At 59.6% G+C, this 15,401-nt stretch overlaps 1 protein-coding gene across 2 annotated transcripts; it reads left to right on the forward strand.

The window, feature by feature from the left end:
• The first annotated feature begins 261 nt into the window (after positions 1-261).
• On the forward strand, positions 262-11,083 carry OLFM2 (olfactomedin 2). 2 transcript variants are annotated; one of them, XM_030475233.1, is made up of 6 exons: positions 262-546; positions 6,758-6,907; positions 8,008-8,163; positions 9,282-9,501; positions 9,734-9,840; positions 10,153-11,082. In XM_030475233.1, exons 1-6 carry the CDS (start codon positions 490-492, stop codon positions 10,828-10,830), a joined length of 1,368 nt encoding a protein of 455 aa, XP_030331093.1. In that variant the 5' UTR covers positions 262-489; the 3' UTR covers positions 10,831-11,082. The 2 variants fall into 2 exon arrangements, with proteins under 2 accessions (XP_030331093.1, XP_030331092.1); XM_030475232.1 differs by lacking the exon at positions 262-546 and adding an exon at positions 2,839-3,192 and having other exon boundaries at positions 10,153-11,083.
• Positions 11,084-15,401: the final 4,318 nt, after the last annotated feature.

The following is a 15,401-nucleotide window of genomic DNA, read 5'->3' on the forward strand; positions in this document are numbered from 1 at the left end:
TCCCCCCCACCCCAAACCCCCATCCCCAGAGACCCCCAAGAGGAGACCCGGGACTGCCCCCCCTCGCCAAACCCCCATCTCAGGGGACCGGGGCAGGAGAAGGGGACAGGGGGGTGCCCCCAAACCCCCCCCGGCCCCCAAACCCGCACCCCAGAGACCCCGCAGCGGGGAGCGGGTGCTCGGGGAAGGCTCGGCCGCTTCCCTCGCTCCCCCCGGGGGTTCGGCTCCGGTTCGGTTCCGCCCATCCCGGCCCGGTCCGACGCCTCCAGCTCCCGTTACCGGGGCCGCCGCTGCAGCCGGTAGCGGCCGGTACCGATCGGAGCGGGGCGGGGGGGGTGGAGAGGCGGCGCGGACAAAGGCGGCGGCGGCGGCGGCGGCGGCGGCGGGGCCCGGCCCGGGGATGCGGCTGCGGCGGCGCTGAGCGGCTGCGGCTCCGGTAACGGCTCCGGTAGCGGCTCCGGTAGCGGCGGGGGGGTCCGTGCCTGCAGGATGCGCTTCCTCCCCGGCCTCCTCCTCCTCCTCGCCGCCGGTTCCCCCGCGATGCAGGTAAGGGCGGGCGGGGGCGCCGCGGAGCGGGGCGGCGGAGGGGCGGAGGGGGGGGATCGGTTATGAGAAGGGGGTGTCGGTTCCTCTCCGCTTGCCCCCGTTGGCACCGGGGCCGGTTGGGATGCCAGGACCGGCCCTGGGGGTGTCCTCAGGGTGGGGACAACGGGGACACCCCAAAACACCCATCGAGGGGTGCGCCTGGAGGTGACATTCGGGTGCTCCCCAGGCCCAACGGGGGGTTGTTTGGCTTCATCCCCGTGTCCCCCCATCGGCTTTGGGAGCCGGGGGTGCCCAAGGACCCCCCCCCCGCCGCCATGAGGACAGCGGGGACCCGGTGTGGTGACACGTGGGTGACGGGTGGCTCTGGCGGGACCAGCACATGGATGAAGGCTGGGAAAGGCCGGGATCCACCCCATGTGCTCGGTGTGGATGTGGGGTGCTGCTTGTGCCCACCATGGGGGATACCCTCCACGGGGGGAGCAGGCACCCATGGGTGCCCCCCATAGGGATGAATGGGGATGGATGCGTGGTCCATGTGCCAGGGTGGAGGCGTCGAGCAAGGGTGAAGCTCCATGACCCCATCCCTGGGGGCTGCCACCGGCCCCCCAGCACTGGAACCGTGATGGGGCTGGTTTGGGGGGGTCTCGCGATGCCCCCCCGTGAGTCGGAGCCACCCAGGGCCCTGGTGCTCTTGGCAATGAAGCCATTCGCTGATGAATATTCAGTGGCCGCTGTGCAGCCTGTTGCATATGCATGAGCTGGGGGGGCCAGGCGGGGTCCCCCCTGCAGCCCCTTCCTGGGGGGGGGGTTTGGGGGTGCCATTGCGGTGCTGGAGCCGATTTGGGGCTGGGATAATGTCCCCAGTGTGGCCCTGCCACCGCCTGGCTCCTATCCTTAAGCTGAAGGGATGGGGGACCCCAAAATAACCCCCTTTTGTGGGTGCAACCCCCCGGGGGTGATGGGGCAGGGGCGGGATGTGGGGACCCAGATGAGATTTGAGGGGGATTTGCAATGGTTTTGGGGGCGCTGCAATGGAGTAAGGAAGAGATGAGGGAGGTTCGGGGGTCCCCGTGTGTTGCCCCCCCACTTCCAGCATGCGTGTGCTACATGCGTGTGCTACACACGATACACGCGTGTGCTAGTGACACACTTGTGAGTGTGAAATGGGGGGGTGGAAGCTCTGCCCCATAGTTGTGGGGTGAGCCCCCCACAAAACCAGGTCCTTGATGTGGCAGCTGCTTTGTTGGGGGGGGCAGAGAACGGGGACACCCAATATGGGTCCCCCCTCGGGTCACATCCCCACTTTGGGTCTCCCTGGGTGCTTGGGAGGGGGTCTTAGAGGTGACACCCCCTCTCCAGGGCCCCGGCTCTGGGCACATTTGGGGCTGGTTGCCCCAAAAGACGAGGAGTCGCCCCAAAACCCGCGGTTTGGGGGCACCGGGCGGTGTGGGGAGGGGTTTGGGGGGGGCTTTCCCCATGGGACCCCCTGTTCTGCGTGTGTGTCCCCACGCGGTGGCACTGCGGGACCGCGGCGCGGGGGACGGAGGCGGAAACGGGGCGAGGATGCTAAAGCCAAAGTGGGGACCGGGATAGGGGGGGTCAGGGTGGGCACCCACCTGTTGAGCTTCTAAAGGGGTTTGGGGGGTCCGGGGGGACCCCGCTGCCAGGGGAGGGGGCGACATGGAGGCCGCGTCCTGCCTGTTCCCTGCAGCGGTGGGTGATGGAGCGGATGGAGATGAGGATTTGGGGGCGCTCGGGGGGAGCTGCAGCTTCCACATCAAGCTGGGAGGGGGCGAGGTCCTTGCTACGGCACCAGAGTAAGGGGGAGCCGGGGGTCTCCGGGGGTCCTGCGCCCCCAAACCGAGGGTCTCCGGGGTCCTGCTCCCCTACATTAGGGGTCTCCGGGGTCCTGCACCCCCAAACCGGGGGTCTCCAGGATCCTGCTCCCCTAAATTAGGGATCTATGGGGGGTCTTGCACCCCCAAACCGGGGGTCTCCGTGGTCCCGCTCCCCCATATTAGGGGTGTCTGGGGGTCCTGCTTCCCTACATTAGGGGTCTCTGGGGGGTCTGCACCCCTAAACCGAGGTTCTCCAGGGCCCTGCTCCCCTAAATTAGGGTTCATTGGGGGTCCTGCACCCCCAACCCGGGGGTCTCCAGGGTGCTGCTTCCCTGCATTAGGGGTCTCTGGGGGTCCTGCTCCTCTAAATTAAGGGTCTCCGGGCTCCTGCTCCCAAGCCCCTGCTCCGCACCGACCAGACCCGCCCCAAACCGGGGCCGTACCGGGCTGTAGCGGGTGGGACCGCCCCAAGCCGGGGCAGTACCGGGCTGGCCCGGGGCCAGCGGTGCCGACGTCACTCCGGAGCGGCGCCGGCCCCGTTATAAGGGCGCTCACGGGCGGCGCGGCCGGTGCACGGTACCGGGGGGGGGGGTGTCTGGAGCAGGGGGGGGTGTGTGTAAACGGGAGGGACGGGGGGGGGTGATGGGTATGAGGCGGCGGCGGCGGCGACATGACGGTGCCGCTGCTGAAGATCGGGGCCGTGCTGAGCACCATGGCCATGGTCACCAACTGGATGTCCCAGACCCTGCCCTCGCTCGTGGGGCTCAACGGCACCGCCGTGTCCCGGGCCGGCACCTCCGAGAAGATCGTGAGTCCGCCCGGTACTGGGGAGGGGAGCACCGGGAACGGGGCTGGGAATGAGGCGGGGGTGGGCCGGAATGACCGGGATGCGGCGTGAAGCTGCGCCACCGGTACCGGCACCCGCGGATGCGGCGCACCGGGACCGCCCCCCCCTCCCCGGGTATGCACGGAGACCCCCATTCGCCTTCCTTTACGCACCCCAACATCCTCCTTTGCTCCCAAAGCGAAGTGCAGCGGGGACCCCCCCCCCTTTCCTCCATCCCCCGGGCATGGGGACCCCTATTCGCCTTCCCCATGCCCCCCCCATTCATGAGCACCCCAGCATCCTCCCTTGTTCCTAAAGCGAAGTGCATCGGGACCCCCCCGCTTCCGTTCTCCGGGTATAGGGACCCCCATTCGCTTTCCTCATGCCCCCCCCACTCATGGGCACCCCAACATCCTCCTTTCCCAAAGCCAAGTGCACCAGGACCCCCCGAGGCAGGACACCCCCCCTGGCTCTACAGGGGATTCCCGGGCATGGGACCTCCCCCGGGCACAGGGATCCCCTTAACGGGGACCCCCCCCATGGGGGCTGGGGACTTCCACTGGAGAAGACCCCCATGGGGGGCTTGGGGGGCTCCTGATCCCCTTTTTCCCCCCGGTAGATCCGAGCTGTGCAGTTCCTGGGGGCTGGAGGGGGGTCTGGACCTCCACAGGTCCCCTGGGGGTGCTCTTGTCCAGGGGAGGGGGTAAACTCCTTGGTTCGCACCCTGGGTCCTGGTGGTTGGGTGCTTCTCCCCTCCACCACCCTCGGGGCACCCCAAATTGCCCCCGTGGGGCTCTCCGGGCTCTGTCATCCCAATGAGAGCAATGGAGGGAGGGAGGGTGTGATTGTGGGGGGCACGTTTTGGGGGTGCCGGGTCCTTTGGAGTGAGAAACCCCCTCTGGTAGCCAGAAGCCCCCCATGTGGGACAGGGCACCCCACTGGGGGGGGAATACTGCCAACGCGGGTACTTCGTGTGCCCCCCGCTCCCGACAGCGTGTCCCGGCCATTGGGGGCTCCCGAGGCTGCCCCCCCCCGCCTTGGGTTGATGCCAGTCCAAGCGCCGATGATCCACCCCATAGGGAACCCCAATGGGGACCATTCCCAGGCAGGTTCATGCGAAGGATGAGCGCAGACGATGCCTCCGTCGCCGCAGCCCGGTGCATGGCGCCGGGGTCTCACCGGGCGCCACGGAAGAGGCGATCGCGTTGCAGGGCAATTAGCGCCTCTCCGGTAATTGGCTCCTCATTAGTCCCCCTTTGGTGTTCCTTGTAACACCATCAATCACCGCGAAGCAGCCGCCGCTAATGCGGCTCGAACGGGCTGGCACGACGGGAGCCACCGGCCCGCAAGGTGCGAGGGGCTGCGATGCTGCTTCGGGAGCTGCCTTTAGCTGGGCAGCGCTTTTCCCCTCGCTGCTGGCGTACCCCACAGCCGCCGGACCCCGGCGCATCCTTTCGCCGTCGGTTTGGGACCCTGGAAGCCCCTTTACCAGACGACAGCGGCTCCTTGTCCGGAGCTGAGTGTCCCCAGGCCTCGGTGCTGCCATCACCTCGGCTCTTGGGGACACCAGCACCGGGACGCCGGCTCTCAACTGGCCACAGACCGGAGCATCCTCTGCAGCGGCTCCATCGCTCCCAAAGGGGGAGCAGGGATGCGGGCGGCCTCTTGCCGCGCCGATCCGGGGTGTCCTGGGACCCCCGTACCCCGGCTCTGGCTGCTTGGGGACCCCCCGAAAGGGGTCGGGGTGCTCCGAGAGCTCTCCCCCGCCGCTCTCGGGCTCCGGTGGCAGCAGTTCCTCCCCTCCCGAGCCGCGGGATCCAGAGAGCTCTAATTAATAACCCCGTTATTAATTGCACAGGCTGCGTTTAACCTCAGCTGATGCCGCCGGGCCCCCCCCCGGGGAGCCGCAATGGGCAGGCGCAGGCAGCGCTGCCCCCACATCCATCCCATGGGATCCTCCGCAGGGCTGGATGCGGCGGGATCGCATTGCCCCCGGTCCGGCTCTCACCCGCATCCCGGGGTGCTGGGGATGTACCCCAGCTTTTAGCACTGTGGGAAGCCCAGTGTGGCAGGCGGAGCAGCTCTGGCAGCTTCCAGAGCTTCTGCAGCCTGTATCCCGGCATCAATTATGCATTAGCTCTCTATAAAGTATTGATGTCTGCCTGCTGCTCGGGGCGGGGGGGTGTGCTGCCTAGAGGGAAACGGTTCCTCGGCGGCTCTGGATGCTCCACACGGCTTATTTTGGGGGAAGAAACGAAGCTTTTGGTGCTCCTGGGGGTGAGAGATGGGGTGGTACCTGCTGGTTGCGGGTGTTTGCGCTGTGGCTGCAGTTGCTGAGCCCCTCCTGCCCCCCGGTTTTGGAGGGGGGGAGCCTTTCCCAACACGGGGATGTGAGGATCAGCCATCACATCAATTCACCTGCTGCAGCAGCAAGCGACCAGCACGATGCCATCCACCGGCACGATGCCGACCGCATCCGAAGGGGCCATTCCTGGTCCCCACATCACCAAGCTCCAGCTGCACTGGGCTGAATAAATCCTTTATTCCCCCCCCCAGCTCACTCTGTTAAAGGCAGGTTTTAAAGCGCCACCAGGTCATTTATCCCGGCTCTCAGCCCGGTTTGGCCACCACCACGTCCAATAAATCCTTTCTATGTGAAACATGTAAAGTCAAGTGTCGTCCCCAGCTTGTTGCAGGGGAAGGGATGGTTCCCTCCCCCCCGGCTGGGTGCAGCAGGAGCTGGGAGAGCGATGAGTTTGCTCTTCATTTTCATAATGAATAATTATGAATTCCCCATGAAATGCTAAAAGGCCCTGTGGTAAACCACCGGCTCGTGGTGTGAATGCATCAGGAGAAGGGAGGGAGGGAGGGAAGGGAGGGGAGATGATGTTTCTCTGCTTGGGTTTGGGGCTGAACATGGTGGGATGCAGACGGAAACCCGGTGGGGGCAGCAGGAGCCTGCAGCGGTCGCCCCCATCCTTGGATCTGCCTGGAAAAGCCGCAACTGGATGGGAAAAGGGGCTTCCTGAGGGCGGTGGGGATGGGGGGATGCTTGGATAGCCGGGTACCCACCTCTGTCAAAGGGACTTGGGATTCAAAGCGGAGGAATTAACAACCAATACTCGTAGCTCCGCTCCGCTCCATCTGCAGCTGAGGAAATTCCTGCCTCGTCAAGTCTATTAGTGGGGAATAACACTGGGCTGGGAAGAGGAAGGAAGAGGAAGGAGGGGAGGGAGGGAGGAAGGTGGGAGGTGATGAAGAGCATTTCCTCGTCATTCTCACTGTCATTTTGCAGCCAGGAAGCTGAAATCACCCTGTTTGGAGTAGGTTACAGCGGAATTAGTCTTGGGGGAGTGGGGGAGAATATTAAGTACCCTGGAAAAAAAGCCTGGAAGGAGGGAAAACTGCAGAGCAGGATGGGATGAGAACAAGGAAGCCCCTTTCCAGCTCTCTCTGTGGGTACCGGAGGGGCTGAGCCACGGTGGGATGCGCTTGGCACTGGGAATTGTGGCTCCAGCATCTGACATCTCCCTCCTCTGTCCCACAGACCCTTTTCCAGAGCCCCGACGAGGGTTGGCAGGTTTATACCTCGGCACAAGCCCCCGATGGCAAATGCCTCTGCACAGCCGTGATCCCAGTGCAGGGCTCGTGCTCCCGCGACCTGCGCAGCCACCAGCTCCGGCAGCTCATGGAGAAGGTGAGGCCGAACCTGCCGGTGATGGGGATGGTGCAGGGCAGTAGAATAGGGTGGGATGAAGGGACCCCAAAGCTCATCCATGGCCCTGCTGTGGGCAGGGACACCTTCCACTAGAGCAGGTTGCTCCGAGCCCCGTCCAACCTGGCCTTGAACACTGCCAGGGATGGTTCATCCAAACCTTCTCCATTCAACCCATTCCACTGCCCCAGCACCCTCATAATGAAGAACTTCTTTCTGAGATCCCATCTCAATCTCCCCTCTGGCAGGTTAAAGCCATTCCCCTTTGTCCTGTCCCTACATCCCTTGTCCAAAGCCCCTCTCCAGGTCTCCTGTAGCCCCTTTAGGCACTGTGAGTCATATCTTCTGCTGCTCACCGGTCCAAGCATCCCATTTGCACCCATTATGGTGTCACCACACCACAGCGCATCATGTTGCCACAGTGCCCTCACCACACGAACCAAACGCAGCTTGAAACCAGCTCCGGGATCACATCCCATGAGCCAAAATGATGCTCAGTGGAAGCCGGGTGGTTTCCCACAGCGGCTCCATGCTCCTGACCTCTTCCTTATGAGCTCTGCACCAATGCTTGAGCCTGTTTCTAACAGAGCTCATTTAATTCCCCAGGTTCTTCCACACCACAAACCCCATTAAACCTTTATTATAACGTGCTGCAAACCCTCCTCTGGAGCAGCTCCTTTCCATGGCTCCGTAAATACCAGTGAGGCCAGTGCTAATAAATAAATCAGTGTTTGAGGAACGCGATCACGTCGGTGTCATTTGGAAGCCTGGAAGTAAAATAACTTCAGTGGCTGCAGCTGATGAAATGAAGGAGCAAAAACACGTCGACCGGGGCTGGAGGGGTTTAAAACCCAAATCACGGCTGAAGCAGGAGGAGTAAAACACATTGGTTGATGCTGCAGGGGGAAGGGGTTGCTCCTTTTTGGTCACTGGTGCCCTGGGGATGGGGACATTGGGATGTCCCCACTGGTCCCTTCCCCATCCTTGCCTCTGCCCCTCACATTTCCCCATCTCAAGCCTGTTCATTAGCAGCAAAGGGCTTAAACAGAGCAAGGGCTTTATCCTCCCATCCTTCCATGCAGGTGCAGAACATCTCCCAGTCCATGGAGGTGCTGGACCTCCGGACATACCGGGACCTCCAGTACGTTCGCAACACCGAGGCCCTGATGAAGGGCTTGGACTCCAGGCTGAAGGTGGCTGCTGAGAGCCAGAAGAGCCTCAACGCCAAGAGCTTCCAGGTGAGTCCATCCTGCTCCTGTGATCCCAGAGCTGAGCACCCTGCGGTGATCCCGGGGCTGAGCATCCCTGCTGTGATCGCAGGGCTGCATATCCCTGCAGTGATCCCAGGGCAGAGACGGCCAATTCCCAGCCCATCTGGCTGCAAACAGACACCTTTAATCAAACATTCCCTGGCAAAGCTGTGATCCCACCAGCTCCTTGTGCGGATCGATGCAGCCTGTGAGCCAATGCCGTCCCCAGAACATCCCATTATCCCCCCCACGCCGGGCACTGGGTTATTTTGGGAGCCTCAAGGCTTCATCCTGACAAGTAAAGAGTGTTTCTGTCTCGGGAGCAGCTGGTTCCTGGCACTGGAATGGGCTGGAGGATGCTCAGGTGGACGCCAGGCGCTGGTGGTTGGAGACGAGACATTGATCAAGCAGCAAATGTCTCTCCTGGCTTGATCACACCGGGAGGTGCTGAGCCCCGCTCCGGGATGTGATCCCGCCAGGACATGGGAATGCTGCTCCTGTAGAATGAAAGGCGAGGAAGGAGGAAAGGTGCTGGCTTGTTCCCAGGAATCCCCCTGAGCTGTGGGATGCGGAGCGGGATGGGGTTGATGTGGATTTACAGCGTCCTTGAGAGAAGGAGACCCGGTGGAGTGGCTCGGAGCCAGGGCCAGGTCCCTGCTGTGCTTCCCACTGCTGCTTCCCACTGCTGCTTCCCTGCCATGCTGGCGCGGTGCCTGGCACAGCCTGGGATCATGCACGGCTTCTTGGGGTCTGAGCATCCTGCGGCTGAGCATCCCTGTGGTGGTCCAGGGCTGAGCATCCCTGTGGTGATCCCAGAGCTGAGCATCCCTGTGCTGGTCCAGGGCTGAGCACCCCTGTGGTGATCCCAGGTCTCAGCATACCTGCAGTGATTTTGACACCCTGGACCTGCCATACAATTCTGCCCATTGCTCTCATCCCCCCAGCACCACCACTGCCTCTTCCTGCACCACTCCGTGCCCAGTCACCACCGATGCTGCTGCACTGGGGATGGACAGATAGACACCAGATAGGGGGACAGGCACCAGCAGGCTGCAGGAAGGGGGTTCACTTGGGATGTGTGGGGTGTTCTGTATCCCCCTAAACAGGAGCTCAAGGACAAGATGACGGAGCTGCTGCCCCTGATGCCCGTCCTGGACCAGTACAAGTCAGACACGAGGCTGATCGTGCACCTCAAGGAGGAGGTGAGGAACCTCTCCGGGAGCCTGCTGGCCATCCAGGAGGAGATGGGTGCCTATGACTACGAGGAGCTGCAGCAGCGGGTGCTGATGCTGGAGGCCCGGCTGCACGCCTGCATGCAGAAACTGGGTATGATCCCCCTGCTTTTCCTTGCTCAGAAACAGCTGAAGGTGCCTTTTCCATAAGCATTCCCCATCCTGCTGCCAGTCCTCCATCCTTTGAGACTCCTTGGGGTCCATGGGGGTCCATGGGGGTGATGAAGTCATGGTCCCCCCCTGCTCAGGGACCAGAGGGAACCAGGCAGCATCGTGATCCCTGATTCCCATCCCTAACTCCAAACTCTTTCCCTGCCCCATTCCAGGCTGCGGGAAGCTGACGGGTGTCAGTAACCCCATCACCATCCGAGCATCTGGCTCCCGCTTCGGGTCATGGATGACGGACACGATGACGCCCAGCGCTGACACCCGGGTGAGTGGCACAGGGCACCCACGGGGCTGGGGTGAGAGACAGTCCTGTCCGATGCCCATGCACGCTGCCTGGGGTCCATGCACCTTGGTGCACATACATTGGTGCATGCTGCCTGTGATGCACACACGTTGCACACGCATCGGTGCACACTCCCAGGCATGTGGTTGCATGTGCTGGGGGGGGGGGGTTATGTGTGTGTGTGTGTGTGTGTGTGTGAAGGACATGGGGACATGGGTCTGTCTGGCTGTCCCCCCTCGCTGTGGTCGGGGGGCCCTGTTTTGTGCGGGCACCCCTGATCTGCTCCCGCTGCAGGTCTGGTACATGGACGGTTACTACAAGGGCCGGCGTGTGCTGGAGTTCCGCACCTTGAACGACTTTGTGACGGGGCAGAACTTCGTGCAGCATCTCCTGCCGCATCCCTGGGCCGGCACCGGCCACGTGGTGTACAACGGGTCCCTCTACTACAACAAGTACCAGAGCAACATCGCGGTGAAGTACCACTTCCGCTCCCGCAGCGTGCTGGTGCAGCGCAGCTTGGCCGGCGCCGGCTACAACAACACCTTCCCTTACTCCTGGGGGGGCTTCTCCGACATCGACTTCATGGTGGATGAGAACGGGCTCTGGGCTGTCTACACCACCAACCAGAACGCCGGCAACATCGTGGTGAGCCGGGTGGACCCGCAGACGCTGGAGGTGCTGCGGAGCTGGGACACGGGGTACCCGAAACGAAGCGCCGGCGAGTCCTTCATGATCTGCGGCACGCTCTACGTCACCAACTCCCACCTTGCTGGCGCCAAGATCTACTTTGCCTACTACACAAACACTTCCACCTACGAATACACGGATATTCCCTTCCACAACCAGTATTCCCACATATCCATGCTGGACTACAACCCGCGGGAGAGGGTGCTCTACACTTGGAACAACGGCCACCAGGTCATCTACAATGTCACGCTCTTCCATGTCATAAAGACCTCGGGGGAGCTGTGACCCGGCGCCTCTGCTCTCCATCCCCAGCTCTTTGGTTTAATACACTTCATCCTCTTCGTCTTCCTCCTCCTTTTCCTCTTTGGTTTTCATGTTTTGGACTATTCCTTTGGTTCCTTCCCGCGGTTCATGGCGCATGGATCTCGTTGGCCTCCATCGGAGCCGACCTCAGTTGGGCTTTTGGTTCTCTTCATTTATCTACTTTTAATTTACATCTTTAATTTGGTGGCAAATAAAACCAGTCTCTGATGTTTGATGGGGCTCCTGATGATAGTTTCTCCCCCCCCACCAATTACCAGTGGATGTGTGAGGGGATGGAGGAGACATGGAGGAGATGTGGAGGAGATGGGTTGGGAGGGGATAAAGGGATGGAGGGCCATGGGGCTGGAGGTGTCAGAGGAACCGGTGCTGCTGGGGGCTCTGCAGGCAGCATCACCACGGGCATAATAAAGCTTCCAATGGTCACAGAGAGCTCATGGTAGTGGTGCTGGGGGGACATCAATAGGTCTTGGGGGAGAAGACCCTGGTGCCCCTTCTGCAGGAAGCACGTGGCAGGTACTGGGGGCTGCGGTGCAAAGGGACCGGGGAAAAACCAGGGGCTGGGAGTTGGAATGCATGCCTGCCTCTCACCCCCATCCCATCCTCATCTCCATCCCCATCTTCATGCCAGCCCCATCCCATCCTATCAAATCCCACCCCATCCACATCCCCATCCCCTCTCCATCCCATCCTATCCACATCCCCATCCCCTCTCCACCCCATCCTATCCATCCCCATCTCCATTTCCATCCCCATCCCATCCTGTCCAACCCACCCCCATTCCCATCTCTATCCCCATCCCCATCCCACCTCCTCCCCAAAGCCCCCCCCCCCCAGCCCCGCCACACTTCTCTCCAAGAGTCTTCCCATTTCCAACCCCCCCACTTCATCCCCCACCTTCCAGCTGGATTCACCTCCCAAAATGCCACCTCAGTGCTGGAGCAATGGAGATTGATGGGGCTGAGACAGAGCTTTGGGGAAGAGATCACCAGGACGATGCCACCGACGGCCTCACAGGGACCTTGGTCACCTTCCCCTGCATCCCTCAAGCCTGGGTGTCCTTAGAGGGGGACCCTGTGTGAGGCCAGGGATGCAGGGATGCAGGGATACAGGAGATGCAGCCAGTGCTGCAGTGGAGGCACCTTCAGTCGGTGCCTAGAACTGAGGTGGGAATAAGCCCCCAACCCAATGCGCTTTTCCTTGGTGCCTCTGTTTGGGCTACGCCAGAAAGGGGGAGTGGTAAAAACCCCAATAACCCAGAGCTTTAATAACCTCCCATATGTAGAAACTCTTCTGGAAAACAGCCTGGGATCACTCGTCCTGCAGGCTGGGTTTTTCCAGCTCATTGGAATTCTCCTGCAGGCTCAGCCTTAACAGGAGGAGAAATGGTTATTCAGCCCTGATCCCGGCTGGGGATGGAGCTGGAGGGGTTGGGAAGGGGGGAAACACCCTGCAGCTCCTTTGGGTAGTGTTCAAAAGGGGGATCCAATGTGTTCCCATATTCCCAATGCTCTGGGTGCCCAGATCCCTGAGCCCAAAGGGATTGTCTGTGGCTCGCCAAGTGCCAGCCCTGCTGTTAGGAACTCGCTTCGTCATGAAAGCATCAGCAAATCCATCCCCTTCCCAGGGCTCCGGCGCGGATCGTGTTCACTGCAGAGCCCTGGTGCTGTGTCTGGACTTTCCTCCCAAGGGAAAACCAGTGGGAGCTCCATAATTGAGGCTTATTTATGGCAGGGAAGTGGCGAGCGGCGGGAGCTTCATCCCCATCTCCATCCTCATCCCCATCACATCCTATCCAATCCCATCCCCAGCTCCATCCCCATGGGAGCATGCGGTTGGTGGCACTAAAACAGGCTGTGGAGGGGAAAAAGCTGGAATTTCAGCCCTCATTCCCCTGCCCCTCGCTGGGAATGATGACGATGGAGGAAAGTGGCCATTAACCTGCTTTTAGCACCCCTGGTTCCTCCCCAGGGTAGGGAGCAGGGCATGGCTCTGCTAGTAGATACCTGCTCTGACATATAGGTAGATATCAATAAGGTGGATCAAAACCTAATCAAGAATATAGAGAAATTTTAAGCCGAATATATACATATTAGAATATATAATAATCTTGTCTTATTAGCTAGAATATATGTGATTAATGTAACATAATGCAATATAATATAATGCAGTATAATGAATACAATAGAATAGATATAAAATACATCTGTGTGTCATATATAGATGTATGCTATATATCTTACAGCTATACATACCAAGTGAAGTGCTGCACCCCCAGGGCACCTTGGAGGGGTGCTGGAAGAGCACTCCCTAAATAATGGGCACCCCCAAGGGCCTTGTGGGGGGGAAAAAGACCCCCTAAACTCCCCCCTAAACCCTCCTTTCCTAACCCCTGCGGCTGGGGCTGAGATTCCCACTTCAGTGTCTCATGTGAGATTAAAACCCCACGAAGGGGGCTGGTTTGGGGGGGGTTAATACCTGGTTTTAAGCCAGCGTCTCACACCAGGAGCACTGGATAAAAGGGAACTTGTGCAGGAGAGGGTTTATTTATGAGTTTCCGCAGGAATCCAGATGAGATCCCGCTTCCCGCAGCTGGGGGATGGATGGTGCCTCCCCAGCCCAGCTCTACTCCTGTGCTTCTCCTAGTTCTTTATTTATGGCCCCATTCAGATCACTCCAGCAATAGTTACTCCTCAGGGAAATCCATCTCCCACTGGAAGCTCCCGACCAATACAAACCCCACTGCAGCAGAGGGGATGGGGATGAGCTGGGCTGCTTTTCCCTCCTCCCTTCTGGGAGGTGGTGGAAGGGCAGGAGCCCACGGAGGATGCTCGAGCAGCTTGGGCTTAACCCAGGGGACAACAGCAGGGATGTGGACGGCAAAACCACCCCCAACCTATGGAATACCCATTTCCCTTCATCTTTAATGAATTAGCTCCTGCTAATGAAAAGCATCACATTGCCATGACATTCCAGCACCCAGCCCAGCCCCGCAGCACTGGTTGGGTATTAAACTGATAAATAATAGATGTTCACCATTAATGAACCCATTGAAAAATGGAGATTTTCATGTTAGTTTTCAATTCCCAGCTCCTTTTCTGCTCCCAGCCAAGCTATTAGCACATCCTGGGAGCAGAAGGAACTCAGAGCATCGGAATCAATCCTTTTCATTAGCAAATGGAGAGGTGCTTTAACATTTATCAGCTTATTGATAAGACAAAATTGTGTGTGTGGCCCCCCCATGAAACCACACTTTGAATCCCATGTAAACTTCACAGGATTAAATTTATTAAGAGGGATACATTTATAATGGCTTCGCTTGCTACGCAGATGGAATCTATATTGTAAGTCATTTTCCAACCCAGCAATGAGTGTGGAGGGGAGATTGATTTCTTTTATGGTGCAGTAATACAGGCTCATCTATTGCACAGTGGTAAAAGAGATGAAATATGAATATGGAACATGAGGGGAAAAGCCCAGGGTGATGGTTGGCCTGGGATTGGGATGCTCAGAGCACCATAGGGATAAACCTAACTGGGATGTTCAAGGATAACACTGGCAGATGCACCCAGGACGCTTGGCAAGGAGCATCCCACTTAAACCATCCCCTTCCTCCAGCAACTCCAGCCCAAAATGACCCGTTATTGCTCTTGTTCCAATGAGCTTATTGAAATGAGGCTGATTTAAGTCTGAATGAGCTGAAATGCTTTTGCCTCCTCCCTTCTGCGGGGTGGAAGCAGGGTGGGAGCCCATGAAGGATGCAGGAGCAGCTTGGGAAGAGAAATGAAAGGGGGAAAAAAGGGAATAACAAGACAAATGGGCTCGAAAAAAGGGGGTTTAAAACCAGGGAATAACAAGACAAATGGGATTTAATTGGCTTAATGGGATCTAATTTGTTTGCAAAAGCCGCCTCACTCCTGACCACGGGGAATTTGCAGTGTGTGGATGAACCGCCGTCTCGGCAGCTTTATGGATCCTCCCTGACATCAACCCCTCATTAAATCCACCCTGAGATAGCACTGGAATGAAAGTGTCAGGATAAAGGATGCCAGGGCCCGCTCCAGGCGAGATTGATGTACTGGGGTAGGGTGTTATCCCTCATCATCTCCCCTCGGAGGGAAGAGAGGGAACCCCCCCCCCGGCTTCCTTCTCCATCAGCGCTGAGCGGAGCAGCCTCAGCCCATCAGTTATGGTCTAATCCATGGTGGAATCATTCATCCAGCTCCTGCACGGGGCCGGCAGCTAAAGCAGGGGATGGAAGGGCATTAAAGAGGCAGCAGGTCCCAGCACACCATTAGAGCAAGCCCGGCACTGGCTTGCTGTTGTGGCACATTGGGGTACACTGGAGATGCTGGGCTGGCACTGGTTCCACTGTGCACACACCGAGTCCTGCCCTGGGGAAGATGAAGCTGCTGTATTAAACATGTCACTGGTCGGGTGGGCCAAGGAAGGACTTGGAAGCACTGGTCCCTTCTGATGGCACCAGCATCACCTCCCTCGTGGTGCCAGGCACCCAATGGCACCCATGGGTGTGA

This window comes from Strigops habroptila, unplaced genomic scaffold (assembly GCF_004027225.2).
Source record: "Strigops habroptila isolate Jane unplaced genomic scaffold, bStrHab1.2.pri NW_022045634.1_ctg1, whole genome shotgun sequence".
NCBI classification, from domain to species: domain Eukaryota; kingdom Metazoa; phylum Chordata; class Aves; order Psittaciformes; family Psittacidae; genus Strigops; species Strigops habroptila.

Coding starts and splice junctions, on each gene's coding strand:
- OLFM2 (XM_030475232.1), top strand. CDS start 3,055: ATGACGGTGCCGCTGCTGAAGATCGGGGCCGTGCTGAGCACCATGGCC. Junction 6,908..8,007: donor TCCGGCAGCTCATGGAGAAG/GTGAGGCCGAAC, acceptor CCTTCCATGCAG/GTGCAGAACATCTCCCAGTC. Junction 9,841..10,152: donor CGCCCAGCGCTGACACCCGG/GTGAGTGGCACA, acceptor CTCCCGCTGCAG/GTCTGGTACATGGACGGTTA.